Source organism: Microtus oregoni, unplaced genomic scaffold, assembly GCF_018167655.1.
Source record: "Microtus oregoni isolate MIOR12 unplaced genomic scaffold, Mior012 000013F_ref0000133, whole genome shotgun sequence".
Lineage (NCBI taxonomy): Eukaryota > Metazoa > Chordata > Mammalia > Rodentia > Cricetidae > Microtus > Microtus oregoni.
The window spans coordinates 19,454,840-19,472,674 of NW_024543072.1; the positions used below are offsets into that span (position 1 = coordinate 19,454,840).

Here is a 17,835-nt window from a genome sequence, read left to right on the forward strand (position 1 = left end):
TATGTTATCATTATAAATCAAAATACGAATCTCAGACACCAACATGGGTGTAGACCTGAGGCATTCACATGACCTTCAATGGTACCAGGAGCCTCAGACATTAACACAAATCCCAGCTACGGCTGGGTCACAGACCCACATATGGCCCTAGGCAGTGAATCGGCCCAGCTGATATCCTGGCTTTAGGTGGAAACACTGGTTACTCAGATCAGGAAGGCTAGCAGCAACATGGGTCCCAGATACCAAAAAGGCCACGGGTCGTGGCCCAGATCCCAGGCTTCCAAGTGTCCTTTTGGTAACAATATGGGCCATGAACTTCAACACAGACCCTGGCAGCAATAGGACCATGGAACCAGACATGGTCCTTAGCAGCAGCTGGGTATAGATGTCACCATGGCCCTAGGCAGTCACCTAGGACACCTAAGCCACCTAGAACAGCATGGCCCCGGTGGCAGCATGGGTAAATAATTTTTTTTAAATATATTAACTCCATGTATGTGTGTGTGAGTGTGTGTGTGTGTGTGTGTGTGTGTGTGTGTGTGTGTATTTTGTGCATATCAGTGCACTGCTCATGGAGGCCAGAAAAAGGAATCAAATCCTCTGGAGCTGGACTTACAGGCAGCTGTGAACCATCCTGTGTGGGGGATGAGAACCAAACTGGTCTTCTACAAAACCAGTGTGCACTGTTAACTGCAGAGCTACCTCTCCTGCACATAGATATTTTTTTTAATGTGTGCTCACAGTTGTTTATGCTGGTCCTGGTTTCTTTTTAAAAACACATTGCATCTATGCATGTGCCTGCTTGTTTCACTCTGTTTCTCTCAGCGATGTCATGTACTCTGTCTGTCTTCATACCCTTGCAAACCCTCTTTAGTTCCTTCCGCTTTCCCAGCCCCCTACAGATCTCTGCCATCTCCTCATTGTCTCTTCTGTTTGCATATCATACACATGAATAAATATGTGCATTGTGCATCTGCGAAAACCTTGGGGCACACAAGTGAAAGAAGAGACATTAGGATCCGTCTTTCTGCATCTGACTCGCAAATATAAGAATCACTCCAATTGCATCTACTTTTCAGTGACTAACATAAATTCATTATGACCACACAAATTTCCTTTGTTTGCAAACCATGGTTGGGAAAATCTTTACAAGACGTCTCCTAGATGAAGAGCGACAAGTACTCAGAGCTGCTAAGTGAAGAGGAATCCATTTTGTCTGGGAAGAGCCTCCTGATAGGCTAACCACCCTCAAGAGGTCAGCCCTAAACACAAGTACATGTGTATAAAACACCACTAAAACTAACTCAGTGGGACATTGTATATGAACATTAAAAAGAGGTCATAAATGTCAGAGTGAGTGGGGGGGGGGGCACTGGAAGAGTTAGAGGGGGAAAGGGGAAAGAGTGGACAGAAATGATGCATAGTATTCATCTGAGACTCTCAAAATTGCATAAAATAAAAAAACAGTATTAGAAAAAAAGTCTTTATCCATCCGTCTGTTGGTGGACACTAGAATCACTGCACAGCATAGATACCTGGCTAGTAATGTATTAAACACCAACGTGCAAGTATCCGTGTGGTATGTCCATGTGGACCCTTCACTTATAGATCCCAAAGTAGGATAAGTGGGTCATATGATATATTGATTTATCTATTTCTAGCTTTTCGACGACTGACCACACTGATTCCCATAGTGGTTGCATTAATTTACATCCCTACCAGCAGTGTGTACACTCTCATCCCCGCATCCCCCACCAGAAACTGCTGCTGCTTGTTTTCTTGTTAAATGTTAAAAGCACTGTGTGGGATTCCTGTTTTTTTTCTTTTTTTTAATTTACTTATTTATTAAAGATTTCTGCCTCCTCCCCGCCACCGCCTCCCATTTCCCTCCCCCTCCCCCGATCAAGTCCCCCTCCCTCATCAGCTCGAAGAGCAATCAGGGTTCCCTGACCTGTGGGAAGTCCAAGCACCACCCACTTCCATCCAGGTCTAGTAAGGTGAGCATCCAAACTCCCCCAAAGCCAGTACGTGCAGTAGGATCAAAAATCCATTGCCATTGTTCTTGAGTTCTCAGTAGTCCTCATTGTCCTCATTGCTATGTTCAGCAAGTCCGGTTTTATCCCATGCTTTTTCAGACCCAGGCCAGTTGGCCTTAGTGGGTTCCGGATAGAACATCTCCATTGTCTCAGTGTGTGGGTGCACCCCTCGCGGTCCTTAGTTCCTTGCTCGTGCTCTCTCTCCTTCTGCTCCTGATTTGGACCTTGAGATTTCTGTCCGGTGCTCCAATGTGGGTCTCTGTCTCTGTCTCCTTTCATCGCCTGATGAAGGCTAATATTCAGGAGGATGCCTATATGTTTTTCTTTGGGTTCTCCTTATTTAGCTTCTCTAGGATCACTAATTATAGGCTCAATGTCCTTTGTTTATGGCTAGAAACCAAATATGAGTGAGTACATCCCATGCTCCTCTTTTTGGGTCTGGCTTACCTCACTCAGGATAGTGTTTTATATTTCCATCCATTTGTATGCAAAATTCAAAAAGTCCTTGTTTTTTACTGCTGAGTAGTACTCTAATATGTATATATTCCATACTTTCTTCATCCATTCTTCCATTGAAGGGCATCTAGGTTGTTTCCAGGTTCTGGCTATTACAAACAATGCTGCTATAAACATAGTTGAGCATATACTTTTGTTATATGATAGGGCCTCTCTTGGGTATATTCCCAAGAGTGGTATTGCTGGGTCTAGGGATAGGTTGATCCCAGTCTGGAGGCATAACCATCCCTGACTTCAAACTCCTGGTTTTTTTTTTTAACTTTATTTTAATTTTCACGCATTGATGTTTGGCCTGCATATATGTGTAGGGGCAAATCCACTGGAACAGGAGCAACAGACAGTTGTGAGCTACCATGTAGGTGCTGGGAATTGAACCCAGGTCTTCTGGAAGAGGAGTCAGTGCTCTTAACCCCTGAACCATGTCTCCAGGCCCCGGGATTCCTGTTCTTAAAGTCAAGCTAACTGAGGCAGCTTAACCAGATCCTCCCTGAGAAGGATAATTCATACTGGATGGAATGTATAAGTTATTTAATTTTCTGAAAAATTCTAGAAAATAGTAAACATTGCTTGGTGACTTTAAGAGGGCGATTTTTTTGCATTAAAGGGTTTGCCTTTCTTTCTCATTCTTTCCAATAAAACTACTTTCATTATTTAACAAAAACAAAGTAGTACGACAAGCCACTCTCAAGTTCGCGTATGGGTGACTTCCAAACGATTTTAATGGCAACAACCCTGTATGTAGCCAGATGTGTTCACAGAAGCCCTTCCAGAATTCCAGCTTAAAACACAGTAAGCACCGTGAAATGCTTGGCAGTATCTGAAAGGAAATATTTCTCTGTCTTCTCTACATACACAATGACAATCAACCAAATCTCTGTCATTTATTGTAATCATCATTTATTAGACTCCATTGACTGACACCTCAGTAAATCCAGCTTCCAAAACTCACTTCTGTTTATTTTAGAGATAAAGCAATAACCTAAAGCCTTGCAAATTATTTCAAAATGAAACAGATTCAGATGCCTGTGTTTGCTCTGCTCCCCACAGGGAGTACAAGAATACACGGTGTTGGCTAACATTATCTTTCTATGTCTCCCTGTTTACCCCATGTTTTAATAGTTAGAGGAATAAAAAAAGAATGCTTCCTTATCAGCGATCCGACTCTTCTTCAGTGGAATTTATGAAATAGACATGAATACCTGCCATCCTCAGAGACACTGCTTATCAGGGTGATCAGTCAGTTGGCACAGGTCTGCTCCTTCCAGTTATAGAAGTTGAGAGGTTTCTAATATGATTTGATTATGCTGTCCCTCTAGAGGTGGCTCACTATCGCTACCTTAGAACTTTTATTACTCCCAAACACACAGTATTGGTTAGAAAATACTGCATTTAAATTTGAAGGATGTAAATGCCCCAGCAATTTGCTGCTCAATGAAGAAACCAATTGACCCTGCATCCCCAAATCATCCGAGAGAGTAGTTGAGTTGCTGGGTTTCAAAACCAAACATAGAAATAGCACAGCTTTCTGGAGACAGATGTTGGACAAGATAACTGTCCGCACACAGGATGCCAGATAGAAGGCAGCAACCAGAAAGGAGCTTTGGAACTGAAGAACCTTTGCAAACTCAAGCAAGAAAGTCGCTGTGATCAGAGTATAACAGGCAGCATTAATTTATACAAAGTTGTCTTCTGGAGTACCTAATTAGTCGTCTAATCAATTTAGAAACTTATTAATGGGCCTGACAACTTTCCTTAAGGATCACATCAAGGTATTTAAAGGAACTATTAAAGTCACTTCAGCATTTGCATGAAATTCATTTATCTGCGCCTCGGATCTGAGTGTGGTTAGAAAGCCCATCTGGGAAAACATTTTCTTAGGGTTGCTTTGATGCCCTTAGCTCCCAGGTGCTCTCCATCAGCTCCACGCCTGCAGAGCCACTTATGTGAAAATTCCCAGAAAAGCAGCTGGCTCCCTAGCATTCCGAAGGGAAGCTGGCAAGAGGGCCAGGAGAGAGAGCCCTGGGCTGGTACTGGAGGTGGGAAGCTCAAATTCAACTCCACCCCAAAGGTTTTAAAATATAAAGAGAAGGTGCTGGGGTGAAGCTCACTTTTGCAGCTCTAGTCTTGCCTGAGGTCACGGGTTTAAGCCTCTGAACCAACAACAAGGCTATTAAGAACACATAACGCCTACCGATCTAATCTATGAAAAGTAGCAAGCAAATCTTATAGCCATAATTTTCAAGTTCTATGAAATGTTATTTCAGTGTAAGCTTCTAATATAGACTTACAGCAGAAATAAAGTTTTCTAAAAATGAACATGGAAATGTATATCCCATCTTTCCTAAATGCTGACTTTATTATTACAAAAAATACCCATTTTATTAGTGACAAATTAATAATGTTCTTAAATGGTCTTGTATGGGCAGGAAACTCTTAATTGTAGTTTTGAATTGCAGTAATGACAATTTACTTTCATTAAGAGCAATTTCCTAGAAATATTCTTTGGAATCCTGAAAGATTCTTCAATGCTTAAAAAACTTAAAACATGAGGACATGTCCTAACTCATGTTCTAAAGAGAACACTCTTGCACTTTTTGAGAATTTTCTCGCCAGGTCAAACTGCATCAATGTTTCATATATAAAGAGTCAAAGAGTGAGACTTTGAAATCGGGAACAATTTATACATAGAATAATTAAGAAATTATATATACCTCCTATTAATAAGAAATATCAAATTCAAAGTCTCTCCCAAATTCTGTAAAAAATGGAAATTTTTACATGGAATATTGAAAACAATTGCTAAGGTAGAAATATAATTCATAAAGTCCTAAGATATTTTTTTAAATTTTTTATTGATTTTTTGAGCTATGCATTTTTTTCTGTTCTCCTCCCTTCCTCTTCCTTCTCCTTCTACCTTCCCGCATGGTCTCCATGGTCCCAATTTTACTCAGGAGACCTTGTCTTTTTCTATTTCCCATGTAGATTAGATCCATGTATGTCTCTTTTAGGGTCCTCTTTGTCATCTAGGTTCTCTGTGGTTGTGAACTCTAGTCTGGTTTTCTTTGCTTTATGCCTAAAAACCACTTATGAGTGAGTGCATATGATATTTGTCTTTCTAGGTCTGGGTTACCTCATTCAGTATGATGTTTTCTAGATCCATCCATTTTATTAAACCTACTCAAAACCATCAGTTACCAGCAATCCAGCTGTACTCATTTTCATTTCAGAGAAAACAGGCTTGAAAATCAAACTGATTTTTGGGCTGCTTTTAAGACAAAATTCAGAGTATCTTTAGATTTTTGAGGGGTGCGCCCACCAACTGTGACAGTGGAACTGATCTATTGGGAGCTCACCAAGGCCAGCTGGACTGGGACTGAATAAGCATGGGATGAAACCGAACTTTCTGAACATGGCGGACAATGAAGGCTGATGAGAAGCCAAAACAATGGCACTAGGTTTCGATCCTAATACATGAACTGGCTTTGTGAAAGCCTAGCCTGTTTGGATGCTCACCCTCCTGGACCTGGAGAGAAGTGGGAGGACCTTGGACTTCCTGCAGGGCAAGGAATCTGGACTGCTCTTCATTCTCAAGAGGGAGGGGGAATGGATTGGGGGGGAGGGGGAAAGGGGGACGAGAGTGGGGGGAGGGGGCAATGTTTGGGAGGAGGGGGAGAGAAATGGGAAATGGGGAGGAGGCAGAAATTGTTTTCAACAACTAAAAAAAAATAAAGAAAAAAAATTTAAAGAAAAGAGACTCAATTTTTATGTGTGCCACAAGTGGAATTTCATGATTTACTTAGTTATGAATGCTTTGTGTGGCATACTTTATTCAAAAACATTGCAGGGACTGGAAAGACTACCACATCCCCGAATCCTAATGACACTTGCCATTAGATTGCTGATATTCAAGAGGTGTGTGAAAAACTATATTGTCAGGGAAAACTCGGGTGCATTCACGGTGGCCCTACTTGAAACCTCACAAAGTGAGGTTATAGCCAGTTTCACATAGAGGTCTCAAGAGTCCCCAGCCATTCCCCTATTTCCATGGGTTCCCAACAGAAAGAGGAACACTACTTCCAATTTCAAAAACAAAACAGTTCAAACCCACTGCCCCCCCCCCGCAAATTATTATCAAAAGCGTTATTAAGACCCTAAGCAATAGAGGAGAGGGTGTGTGAACTGACCTTACCCTGTAGTCAGACTGATGATTATCTTAAATATCACCATAGAACCTTCGTCCAACAACAGATGGGAACAGAGGCAATGACCCACATTGGAGCACTGGACTGAGCTCCCAAGATCCAGTTGAAGCGTGGAAGGAGTGAGAGTATGAGCAAGGAGGTCAAGACCATGAGGGGGTCATCCACTGAGACAGTTTGCTTGAACTAATGGGAGTTCACCAACTCCAACTGGACTGGGAGTGAACGAGCATGGAAACAACCAAGCCCCTCTGAAGGGGACTGACAGCTGGGGCTTACTGAGGGGCCACTGATAGTGACACTGGGATGTGTCTCTACTGCATATACCAGCTTCATGGGATCCATTTTCTTTGGATATAAACCTTGCTCAAACTAGATGTAGTAGGGAGGGCCTTGAACTTTTCACAGGGCAGGGTGCATGGCACTCCCTTAGGATTGGAGGGGTAAGGGAAGGGTCTGTGGAGGGGGAGGGGGGACTGGGAGGAGGGGAGGGAGTAGGAATTTAGATTGATATTTTCTAAGTAATAATAAGAAAGAAAAAAGATTACTAAACATGATAGGGCATTGTTTAAGAGGTCCATTCCCCTCATCCTTTTGAAATCTCTCTGTTAAGCCTAACAAAAAAGGGTCCTAGGATCTAAGTTACTTTATACACTGTAGAGGTTATTCTTATGGAAGGTTCTACTATATTAATAAGGATATCATTTGATGGACAATTCTAGTCCGTTTTTAAAAAGCACATAGGAAAATTTCTCTCTATCCACATCATCAAGAATTGCCTTTTGTTTTTCTATAGAAAACTAGGATTCCAATTACATGTGCTTCTTTGAGTCTTACACATCCTAAAAACCCACAGCCAAATTAATGGCCAAATGCAGTGTGTGCACACTCCCCAGACACAGGCTCGAGTTCTTTCCTCTCTCATATTTCACAAAAATTTTCCTCTGTGAGTTTTTCCAGGGATTTTTATCTTAACCATTGTGATGTTTATCTTAACTATGTAATGTAGTGCAAACAGCACATGTGCACAGCTGGATGGGTTTTCACAGGTGAACAGGTCCATTCAGACAACACCAAGGCTGGGCAAAAGGGGTCACTTCAGCCCCCTACCCCTCTCAAGAGAAATCTGGAGTAGATCTCAGATGTCAGCTTTGCTTGAGAACTGAAAGCCATGCAAACACAACTGTGTCATAGCTCATGTGCCTCAGTATTATGCTTGTAACACATATTTGAATCTATTCTTGGAGCTCGCCTATTCATTCCCTAGTCATTTAGTGCCTTTGTTATTGCTCTTTACATGGTTTCTAAAAATTCTGAAGAGTGTTGCCAAAAAATAGTTAAGAATAGGCAGAATTTTTGTCTATGTCACTGAAAGCAACAAGATAAATTGTACTTCATGAAAAGCTCTTATACATTTTGTGTGGCCAATTCACTCTCCTACAACTCAAAAGTCAACAGAATAAGAAGATTATTTGCAAAATCGCCTATTTTATAGATAATCTGTATATAGAATACAGGTGAACTTTTAGTATTCAACAATAACACCAAACAAATCTCTGGATCAAAAATGTTCAAAGGTCAAAAGCAGAACTTTCTGTATGGCAAAACATATGCAAAGCACTGAACATCACCAGTGCATCTAGGCAATGCAAGTCCAGTGAGATGCTGTCTCACATGAATCTGGAGCGCTCTCATGAAACCGTGAAACCATGCCCAGGGAGAGATGTGGGGATATACTCCAGGGTTCTGTGTGTGGAGCTGGACAGTGGTAAATGAACGGCCTCAAAGGATGGCAAAGGGACCCACATCCAACCCCACCATTCTCTCCACTCGTTATATACGCAGCAGATTGAAACTTGAGTCCTGAAGAGATCTTTGTTCACTAATTTTCAGAGCAAAATTAATCATAATAGCTAAAATGTTTAAAAAGCCATTAGCCCACAGTAAAATGAACAGATTATGAATACAAAGGAAGACGTTCTTGAATATGTTCCGAAAGGATGAAATTTGTGAACATTATAGAAAAAGAAATAAGCTAATGCACACACACACACACACACACACACACACACACATACACACACGCGCGCGTGTGCGCAACTGTACAAGGCCACTAATATAATATGAGTCATTTAGAATAACCACAGTCATCAAAGCAGAGAATATAATGATGGTTACCAAGAGCTAGAGGACAGTTTATTGGATAGTGAGTCTCAGTTTAAAAGATAAATAGTTGTGGAGCTTGACTGATGGAGATGGTCACATGACAGTGTAAGGGTTCTTCAGACCTCTGCACTGTGGAATTTCAATGACGAGAATAGCACTTTATTGTTTTATGCATTTTACCACTTTATAAAAATTCAAAAATGTGAGCCACCGATAACTGAATTAGTGTATCTATGCAGTAACACTAAGAGTTGTTTTCAATGTATAAATTAAATTAAAAATCCAATAAGTGGTTAAATGTGCAGTTACATCAGAGCCCAAATATCCATAAGTTCTCATTAGTTGATGTTTATAGTCAACAGCATTATATGGCTGATGAATTCTGCTTATCTTTTTTAAATATTTACTTTTGTTTATTTCATTAAGCTTACAGCTGATCAGTTTTATCCCAAGACTGTATCTACAATCAGCAGAGGCTAGAGAGTTTAGGTGTTGGCCCTTCTGAGTGCTGAATATAGTCTTTGGCACAGTTCCTCATCTTTCAAGTGAGCTTAATGATTTTTAAGCTTTTGAGGTTAAAGCTAAAGGGCCACCTATACTATGTAATGAAATGTAAAGTGATCACGTGTCTATAGCAATGATGCTATTCACGCATTGAACACTGCAGTCCCTGAAGTTTGGGTCTCAGTTCTCCGGTCAGCTCTGATCTCCCAGATACAGTCTCTGCAGGAGCATGGGAGTCAGTCACTTTCATGGCTGGGCACATTGTGCTATGCTGAAGAGAACACAAAGGAGTGGTTGACTATGCAAGTGTGATAAAAAATTTGATCAAAATTTAAGTATGTTAAAATAATGGAGTTTAAAACACATTAAATTCCACATCTTTTCTGATATCTTTACCTTCCTTAGAGATAGTTTCATACACATGACACAAGATATAATACACAGGTGATGATCTGCCACATTCCCATTCCCCTTCCATACTGACAAAATGTTAGTTCCTAATCCTTGGAATCTATAATTGTTACCTTAGTCAGTTCATATAGGATTAAACAAAGGTATGAAATAGAGAGTGTGTTCTCAATTGTCAACACTGATCTTAGATACACTTAGTGTATCATAGCAGAGAAGAAGAGAGGACTTGACACAGAAAGAAAGGGCAACAGGAAGTCATAATCACAGTTGATGAGGCCACAAGCTGAGGAAAGTCAGGAAATTGTTGGGTAAAGCAAGGGACAGTTTCTCTCCTAAACCCTCCTAAATAAGCATAGCCTTACTTATACCTTCATTTATACCTATTACACAAGTATAGACCTCTGGCCTTTTAAGAAGCTGCTTGAAAAAGTTTTTCTTGTGTCAGGTTACAGGATATAAATATACAATATTCAGTACCAATGGGTAATGGATGTATAGCAATTATCTTTAAAACAAATAAAGCAATCAAGAAAAACTTAACATCTGGGCTAGAGCCTGACATACCAATAAAATACCTATGCAGCATGTTCTAGGCTCTAGTTTCAACCCCATACACATCTTAAATACTTTACATAGATGTCTTGTTAAGTCTTCAATTGAGAGCCTTTTTAGCCCTCAATCATAGACAAAGACACTAGAGTAGATGCATGCAGAAGTGTGCAGTTAGTTGACTCGAATTCTCAAGTTCCTGAGAAATAAGGTAAGGATTCAAACAGAGGCATCCGAGTTCTCAAGCTCAGCCCCAGCAACAGCACATTCATAGTGATTCTTGCCAGTTCCTTTTGATAGCAAATTCTCCTGTGCATGGGAAACGTAGACACCAGAGAACTCGGCACAGGACATGGAACACTGTTCTTTTCATCCCAGGGTACTAGGATGGCCTTGGGAAACTGAGTCTGTTAATTCCTAAAAGTTGAACATAGCAGATTTTTAAAAATCTTGATTTCTCAATGTGTTTTCTACATACCTGTGCCATGTTAAGGAGTACATGCCTGAAAGGAATGACACTTGGCAAATATTTCTTTCTCTTTTCAGATGAAGGCAGAGGGAGATAAGGGAGACAGATCCAATAAATTCTAGAGAATGCTACAAAATTTACAGTGAATAACATTTTGTTGCTAAACCAAGCCACAAAAAGCACACTTTTCTTTTTTTCTTAGACACAAACACACACTGAACAAATACTTGACCTCACATCCTGAGAAGTCCACACAAATGAAAACACAGCACCCTACAGTGCATTATGATGGCATCGCTCCTGAGCGCAGATAAGTCCATTGGTGTCAGACACGTGAGAATCAGTACCTTCCCTGGATTGGACAAGTAACTACACGAACAAGGCTTCATTGCAAAGCTCCCCTTTAAAAGACATACTAAGAAAGACCAAACACTTTTTGGACTTGCTATGTTTTCAGGGTAGAATGGGCAGAACTTGCTGGCTCTTTGCTTGCCAAATGCAGTAAAACATTAGATGTTGGAGAACAATATATGTAAAGTGGTGAAGACTTTGAATATTCGTCCTCCTCTCTAGAACTATATTCGATATCCTCACATTCATAAGAGAGGAATATAATACTATTCATAATATATTACCAATCTAGGCAAATACTAGACTAGAAGTGGTACCAAATGACCTAACTATGATAAAAATTACATTCACAATTGGAAAAGGACTTTGCAAAGGAATTTGATCCATGCATGTCTCTCATTAGTTTTCTTTCACATTAAGGATAGAATGATCCAGCAATGACAGATTCACCAGACTGGACGAAATGTGATGATCAGTCGTGACTAAATTAGCTAACACTCATTTCTGATAATTCTAAGGTTGAAAGTTCAAGATCAAGGAGCTAGAAAGTCAATGACAACCTCAGGCCCTCTATAAGTATAGCCACCCTTTTGCCATGACCTCTTAGAGCAGAAGGGGATAGGTCTCTGGTCTCTTCTGTTTCTTATGGTCACTAATGTCGTGATAGGGACTCCATCCTCATATCCCAACTAACTCTTCTTTTCAGACTGTACCTCTAGGTTCCATCATCTTAGAGGTTAATCATGACTTTCAGGAGAACTCAATGTTCAATCTACCACAAGGAGCTATCACTAATTTCATCTGGCTCTAAAAGATATGAATAAATACATTTTTAATGTACTAAAAATTTTTAAAGGCTCTCCAGTGTGTTATCTACTTGCTTAAAATATAAATTAGACTCGTAAATTTTGGACATGCACTCTCCATAATCTTTTTAAGTGCTATTTAAGTGTTCACTTGAGTTTCATTCAACCTGAACCCTTTATTTTATTCAAACTTTCACTTTAGAATGCTTGTCAGAACACCAAGTGCAATCTACCTATAATTCTAAGGACTTTAAACACTCAGACTTGTACATATCTTTTCAATAGTGGTGTCTTTAACCTGTGATGTCAAGGTGACTCACCCTTCACGACATTTAAGTCACCTTCCAGAGACCTGCTTCTTAGAATTATATATATATATATATATATATATATATATATATATATATATATACACACACACACACCTTGGTCCTGTATTTGTGATGTGGAGTTGAAACGTGTGTAAAGTGCAATAAAGAAAGCATCTGCTCAGCGCTGGGGAGCAGCTCAGTATACAACAGCACCCCCTTGGCAATCACAGGGACCTGAGTTGGAATCCCCAGAAACCAGCTTTAAAAGCTGAGTACAGTCAACCTCAGTGACATGGTGAGAAGCACACACAGGCAGGGACCTGGGGCTTCCAAGCCCCAGCCTAACACTAAGTTCAGTGAAAACCCTATCTTAAGGGAATAAGGCAGAGAGTAATGGAGCAGGACCCCTGAGGTTCTTCCACATTGCACAAGCACAGGCAAGTATGCACCACTCATCACCACTCATGCACACACACACACACACACACACACACAGAGAGAGAGAGAGAGAGAGAGAGAGAGAGAGAGAGAGCATCTTTGGGGAAAAGTTAACTATTTACAAGACTCACATCACCATAAAATGCTTTGCACTTTAAGAATTAAGATTTCACCACTGGCATAAGTGTAAATACATTTCCATACTTAGCATGATGGCGTCAATGCCAAAACACATCTGTATGCCCATTATCACTACTCTTTCCTTTTGCTATTTCTCTGCTAAAGCTATGCATACTGAGAAATAAATTGTTTACAATGCACAAAATATATGCCTTAGGACTCTAAGTGTAAAGATGAAAGAAGGACCTGAAGTCTATTTCACATGTGACTCTTACTAGAATCCAAACTGACCCCTCCCCCGAACAAAAGAGAGACTACAACAAAATGAGGAAGAGAAATTTTAGTTTTACTTAACAACCTTGGAAACATAACAATACACAGCATATCTTTAATTTCTCAGGATTTCCAAATTCTGGATAGGGAAGTTGGTTCAGGGGGCATTTGCTGCTAAGCCTGATTATCTGAATTCAGCCCCTGGGACCCACAAGGCATAAAAAGAGAACTGACTTCTGCAAGTTATCCTCTAGCCACTAAATTTATGCCTTGTATATATATTCCTCCACAAACATAGGAATATATGCAATAAGTATATAGTGTAATATACAAAAAGATAGACTGTTTTCCAAAGCTGTTCCCACATTGGACTTTAAAAATTTTAAAGGAGAGCCTTTAAAAATTTTTAGTACATTAAAAATGTATTTATTCATATCTTTTAGAGCCAGATGAAATTAGTGATAGCTCCTTGTGGTAGATTGAACATTGAGTTCTCCTGAAAGTCATGATAATAATAATGACAATGGGTTTATCAAATTTTTATTTTGTAATTCCATTCATTTCTTTTTATTTTGTGATTACATAAAAACTCACCTACAATGAGTTTATACAGCTGGAGTCTCCAAGAAAATAAAGGAGGACATGGTACTTGGGCAGGTGCATACATTTTACAATGAGGGGCAAGCTTTTAATTAAATTTCAAATAAAACAAATTCTTAGCAGAAGTGTCTGTTATTGCTATAAATAGATACTGTCTTGTTGGGTGGCAGTCATTTTTCATTATTGAACATTTGAGGCACCTGCTAAATAGGAAATCACAGCAGGGGGAGTAATTGTTTTGAAAATAGTATTGAAAATTAAAAGGAAAATTTGAAACAAGTGGCTCATACCTTTTAATAGAAATCTAACATCCTACTGGACCTGAGCTTTGATTACAAGTGGGTGAAATTACCAGTGTCTACAAAGACCCGAGGAAAAGTCTACAAGCACAGAAATGTGGTGTTATCAATCACAGTGGTAAGGGCTAGAGCACAGCACTATTGATTTGCAATAAGGGAACTCAAGAAGTGCCATCAAGGTGAACGCCAGCACTCAGCAGTCAGTCTTTTCTGGCACGGATAGGCTGAGTTATGTAAGTGTTACACACAATTTTCAGCCAACACATACCTTAGTCCCACCAAGGTTACATTAAATAGCTTTACTGACTGTATATGAATCAGTAGGTGATATCATATCAGGATCTCATGTGATTTAGACAGCCAACCAACTTATTCTTTCAAATAATCCTCAAGGAGATTTTACTGTTCTTGATGGGACTATCTTTGGAATCTAACAGCCTCAGGTTCCAAAGCACTTATTGTTCCTGTTTTGACATCTTTAAAATTCCTATCCTCAGCTTGGAACAGGGATGGTAAACCCAAAACTACTATCCTATCCTGGGGACCTCAACAATCTAACTGGCCATGAAACAAGATGCACAGTGGATAAGACAAAAATTCCAGAGGTATCACTACGGAATGCTTCAAAGGCCCCATCAATGGTCCTAGTTTCTGGCTTGGGTGTCTTTCTTCTGAAACATGACTTCCAATGCTTCATTTGCTTCCATCTGAAATCGTACATTAACTGAAGATGTTTGTCCATTTTGAGGTCTATTTTTTAAGCTTCACAAATTCGATGTTTAAATTAATTTCTGTGGAACATCTGGGAATATTTATAAAGAAATTACAGCAACCCCCAGATATGCTGTACTATCGCCTCTATTGGACTGAAGTGATCCACATTGACATACTTGGGGATGGGGTAGTAGGACTTGAATTATGCAGGGCAGGTCGAAGGGAGCTGCAAAATACCAAGGGGCATGCACCTCTCAAGTGGTGAACCAAAACTGAGTAGATAGATCAAAAGGAGGCTTCATAGACAAAATAGCAAACCACCCTGGCTTGCCAAAAAAGAGACCATTCCTCACTCAGATCTCCAGAGAGCAAGGTGAGAATGTTAAGAACCATCATAGCTCCACGTGGAAATTTCAATATCCCACATCTTTCCACTGGGTTCCATGCCCCATGATTTGGAGACTCTCAAACGTTCAAGAATCTTGCCTTCCTCACGTGAAATATCACATGCACATACACATACAAAGTCAAAAAAAAGACACATGCACAGCTTCTAAAACCATGAGATGAAAACAATTCTGAATCATGTATGTGTTGGGGAGGGTAAAAAAAAAGCATTTCATCTAGTGTAGAGACTGCAGGTATTCTACTTCAATTCACACACACAAGAAAACTTCCAAAAAGCAAGAAGCTAAGGCATGCCAAGGAATCTGCATCCTTTTAACTAGGTCACCAGGGTATAAGACACCCGATGTCCAATAAAACTAGAAATCTGGAGGGCTCCGGCTCGTCTGTGGGTTTCCAATGCCACCCTACATGCCAATGTGAACCTCCTGGATGGATGCTTCTAGAACTCTGTATCTTCTCACTCTGCCCTCAAAGTCCATTTAAAACAATCATCATTCATCATCATCATCATCATCTATAAGAAAAGCAGTCGGGAGGCCAGGTGCCTCCGTATCCCACCAACTTCTCCAGGATTCGAGGACTGACGGCACACCCTGCACACACCCAACAGGCTATAGCCAGCCGGGCATGCTTAGAGGCAGCTCCACTTCTCTTAACGCCAAGGTAGCGCTTTGAGGACCCTCTTGACTGAGTTTTTTTGGGACTCAGTGAGAGTCTCAGCATGGGGCGACCCAGACTGCAGGGAGGTGGCTAAGGCAGGGGTGGCGGGGATTTGATTGTGCCCACTGCCAACCTGAGCCCTGCTGCCCCTTCGCGCGCTCAACTCACCAGCTCTGGGCAGCTTCCTCAGAGTCCCCAGGAGCTTCTCCTGCTTTCCTCCCGCCGCGTTCTTCATCCTCCTGCAGCTCACGGCGCGGCGCCCCGGGCCCGGCATCCGGGAGCAGAGGCGGCCACCGTGGCACTAGGGTGCCCCAGAAGGCGCACAGCTGCACCACCAAGTCACGCCGAGGTCAGGGCGGGCAGGGAGCAGCGGCTGTGGAGCGAGGGGTGCGCGGCGCGGCAGACAGAAGCAGCCTCTGCCCTCGCCTGGCCGCTGAGCTGTTAGCTCTGCAAGTCCAGAGTCCGAGCCGCCCCAGGTGCAGCCCCAATCGGAGGTGCGAACCCGCTGAGCTCCAGGAGCACTGTGCAGAGCGACCAGATGCCCAGACTGAAACCAAGCTGGGACTAGCGCACACCGAGCCAACGGATATTAAGCCTGACCCTCAAGCACCAGGCAGAGAAATCCATCCTGCATTAGAGAAGACACTCCAGGGAACAGCTTCTAAGGACTCTCCTGTGCCCAGATCCTTCGCGCCACTGCTTTAGGTGCAGCATCTTAACACCCCACCCCGCTCAGCTTCAATACCACTCCCAGCAGCCTTGTACAGCACAGAGGGAGACACTGAGTGAAGCCACAGCCAGGACATACAAGCTTCACAGCTACAAGACCTCCTGTTTCGCCTGGCTTTCCTGATCTCCCCTGCACTCTCTAGCCACACTGTTCTAGGGCTTACAAGTGTGCTTTTCCACATTAACTGTTCTCAGGACTCATTCTGGGATCTTATTTAAGTTCAGGTGGGATAGCACAGCTCAGGAGGGGAGGGGCCTTCTGAGCTTCAGCTGCTTTAAAGGCTTGGCAGAGGTTCTGATCCAAGAATCACGTTTTGATTTTGTAAAAGACAAAGAAGCAGTCAAAACATAAATACATACATACACATATACGCTCATATGCACATTAATGTACATATATACATACACGAGTAAATAAATAAGTTAATTAGTATTAAAACATGAAAAAAAGGGCTGTTCAGAGGCTCGCCAGCTGTGCCTCCGTTATCCCAGCAGCCTCTCCAGGGTTCTCAGAAGGGAGCAGGGCTACTTGTTGACTAATACCAGCTGAGACAGTTATTATCTAAACTTAACTATAGCAGGCTGGTTTTCATGATGTTCAGGATGCTGTGGAGAAAGAGGGACAACCCATAGCCATGAACCAAGTGCCTGGGCAAGTACATGCTAAGCTTTCATTACTGTTAGCAATCACTCTTGGTACAACTCTGAGGACGACTAATGCTGATCAATGGGTGGAAGTATCGGGGAAACTGTGTGCATGTGCATGTTGTCAAGAGATGCTCGTGTAAAAAGCAGCCTCCCAGCTGTCATTTGGAAAGAAAAAGTGGTTTACAGAGCCTGCTGCTTTTTTTTAAACCAAGGACCCAAGTTCAAATCCTATCACCTACAAATGGCTCACCTGGAAACTGGGAAACCGAGTTCCAGGACAGCAATGCTTTCTTATGACATCTACACACACACACACACAGAGAGAGAGAGAGAGAGAGAGAGAGAGAGAGAGAGAGAGAGAGAGAGACAGACAGAGAGAGAGAGAGAGAGAGAATATAAATCTTTTCAAGACAATGTAAATAATAACCTCAAAGTTGCAATCTGTTATTCCTCCAAACAGCTGTGGGTTGTCAAAGATATCCATTGTTGTTCAATTGTTGCATTTAGCACTCAAATCACTTATAAAAAACTAAAAAAAAAAAAGAAAAGAAAAGAACCAAGAGCAACTGGCATGAAGAAAAAAAAATAAGGAAACCAAAGATACACTGTGGCTTGACTAGGCCTGACT

General features: G+C 41.3%; 1 protein-coding gene across 1 annotated transcript in view; it reads right to left on the bottom strand.

The window, feature by feature from the left end:
* Positions 1–16,328, bottom strand: part of Znf385d (zinc finger protein 385D) — a 910,681-nt gene extending 894,353 nt beyond the window's left edge. The window contains exon 1 of the mRNA XM_041662856.1: positions 15,999–16,328. Within this exon, the coding sequence (XP_041518790.1) occupies positions 15,999–16,104 (106 nt within the window). The 5' untranslated portion in view covers positions 16,105–16,328. The remainder of the gene's footprint in view (positions 1–15,998) is intronic.
* Positions 16,329–17,835: the final 1,507 nt, after the last annotated feature.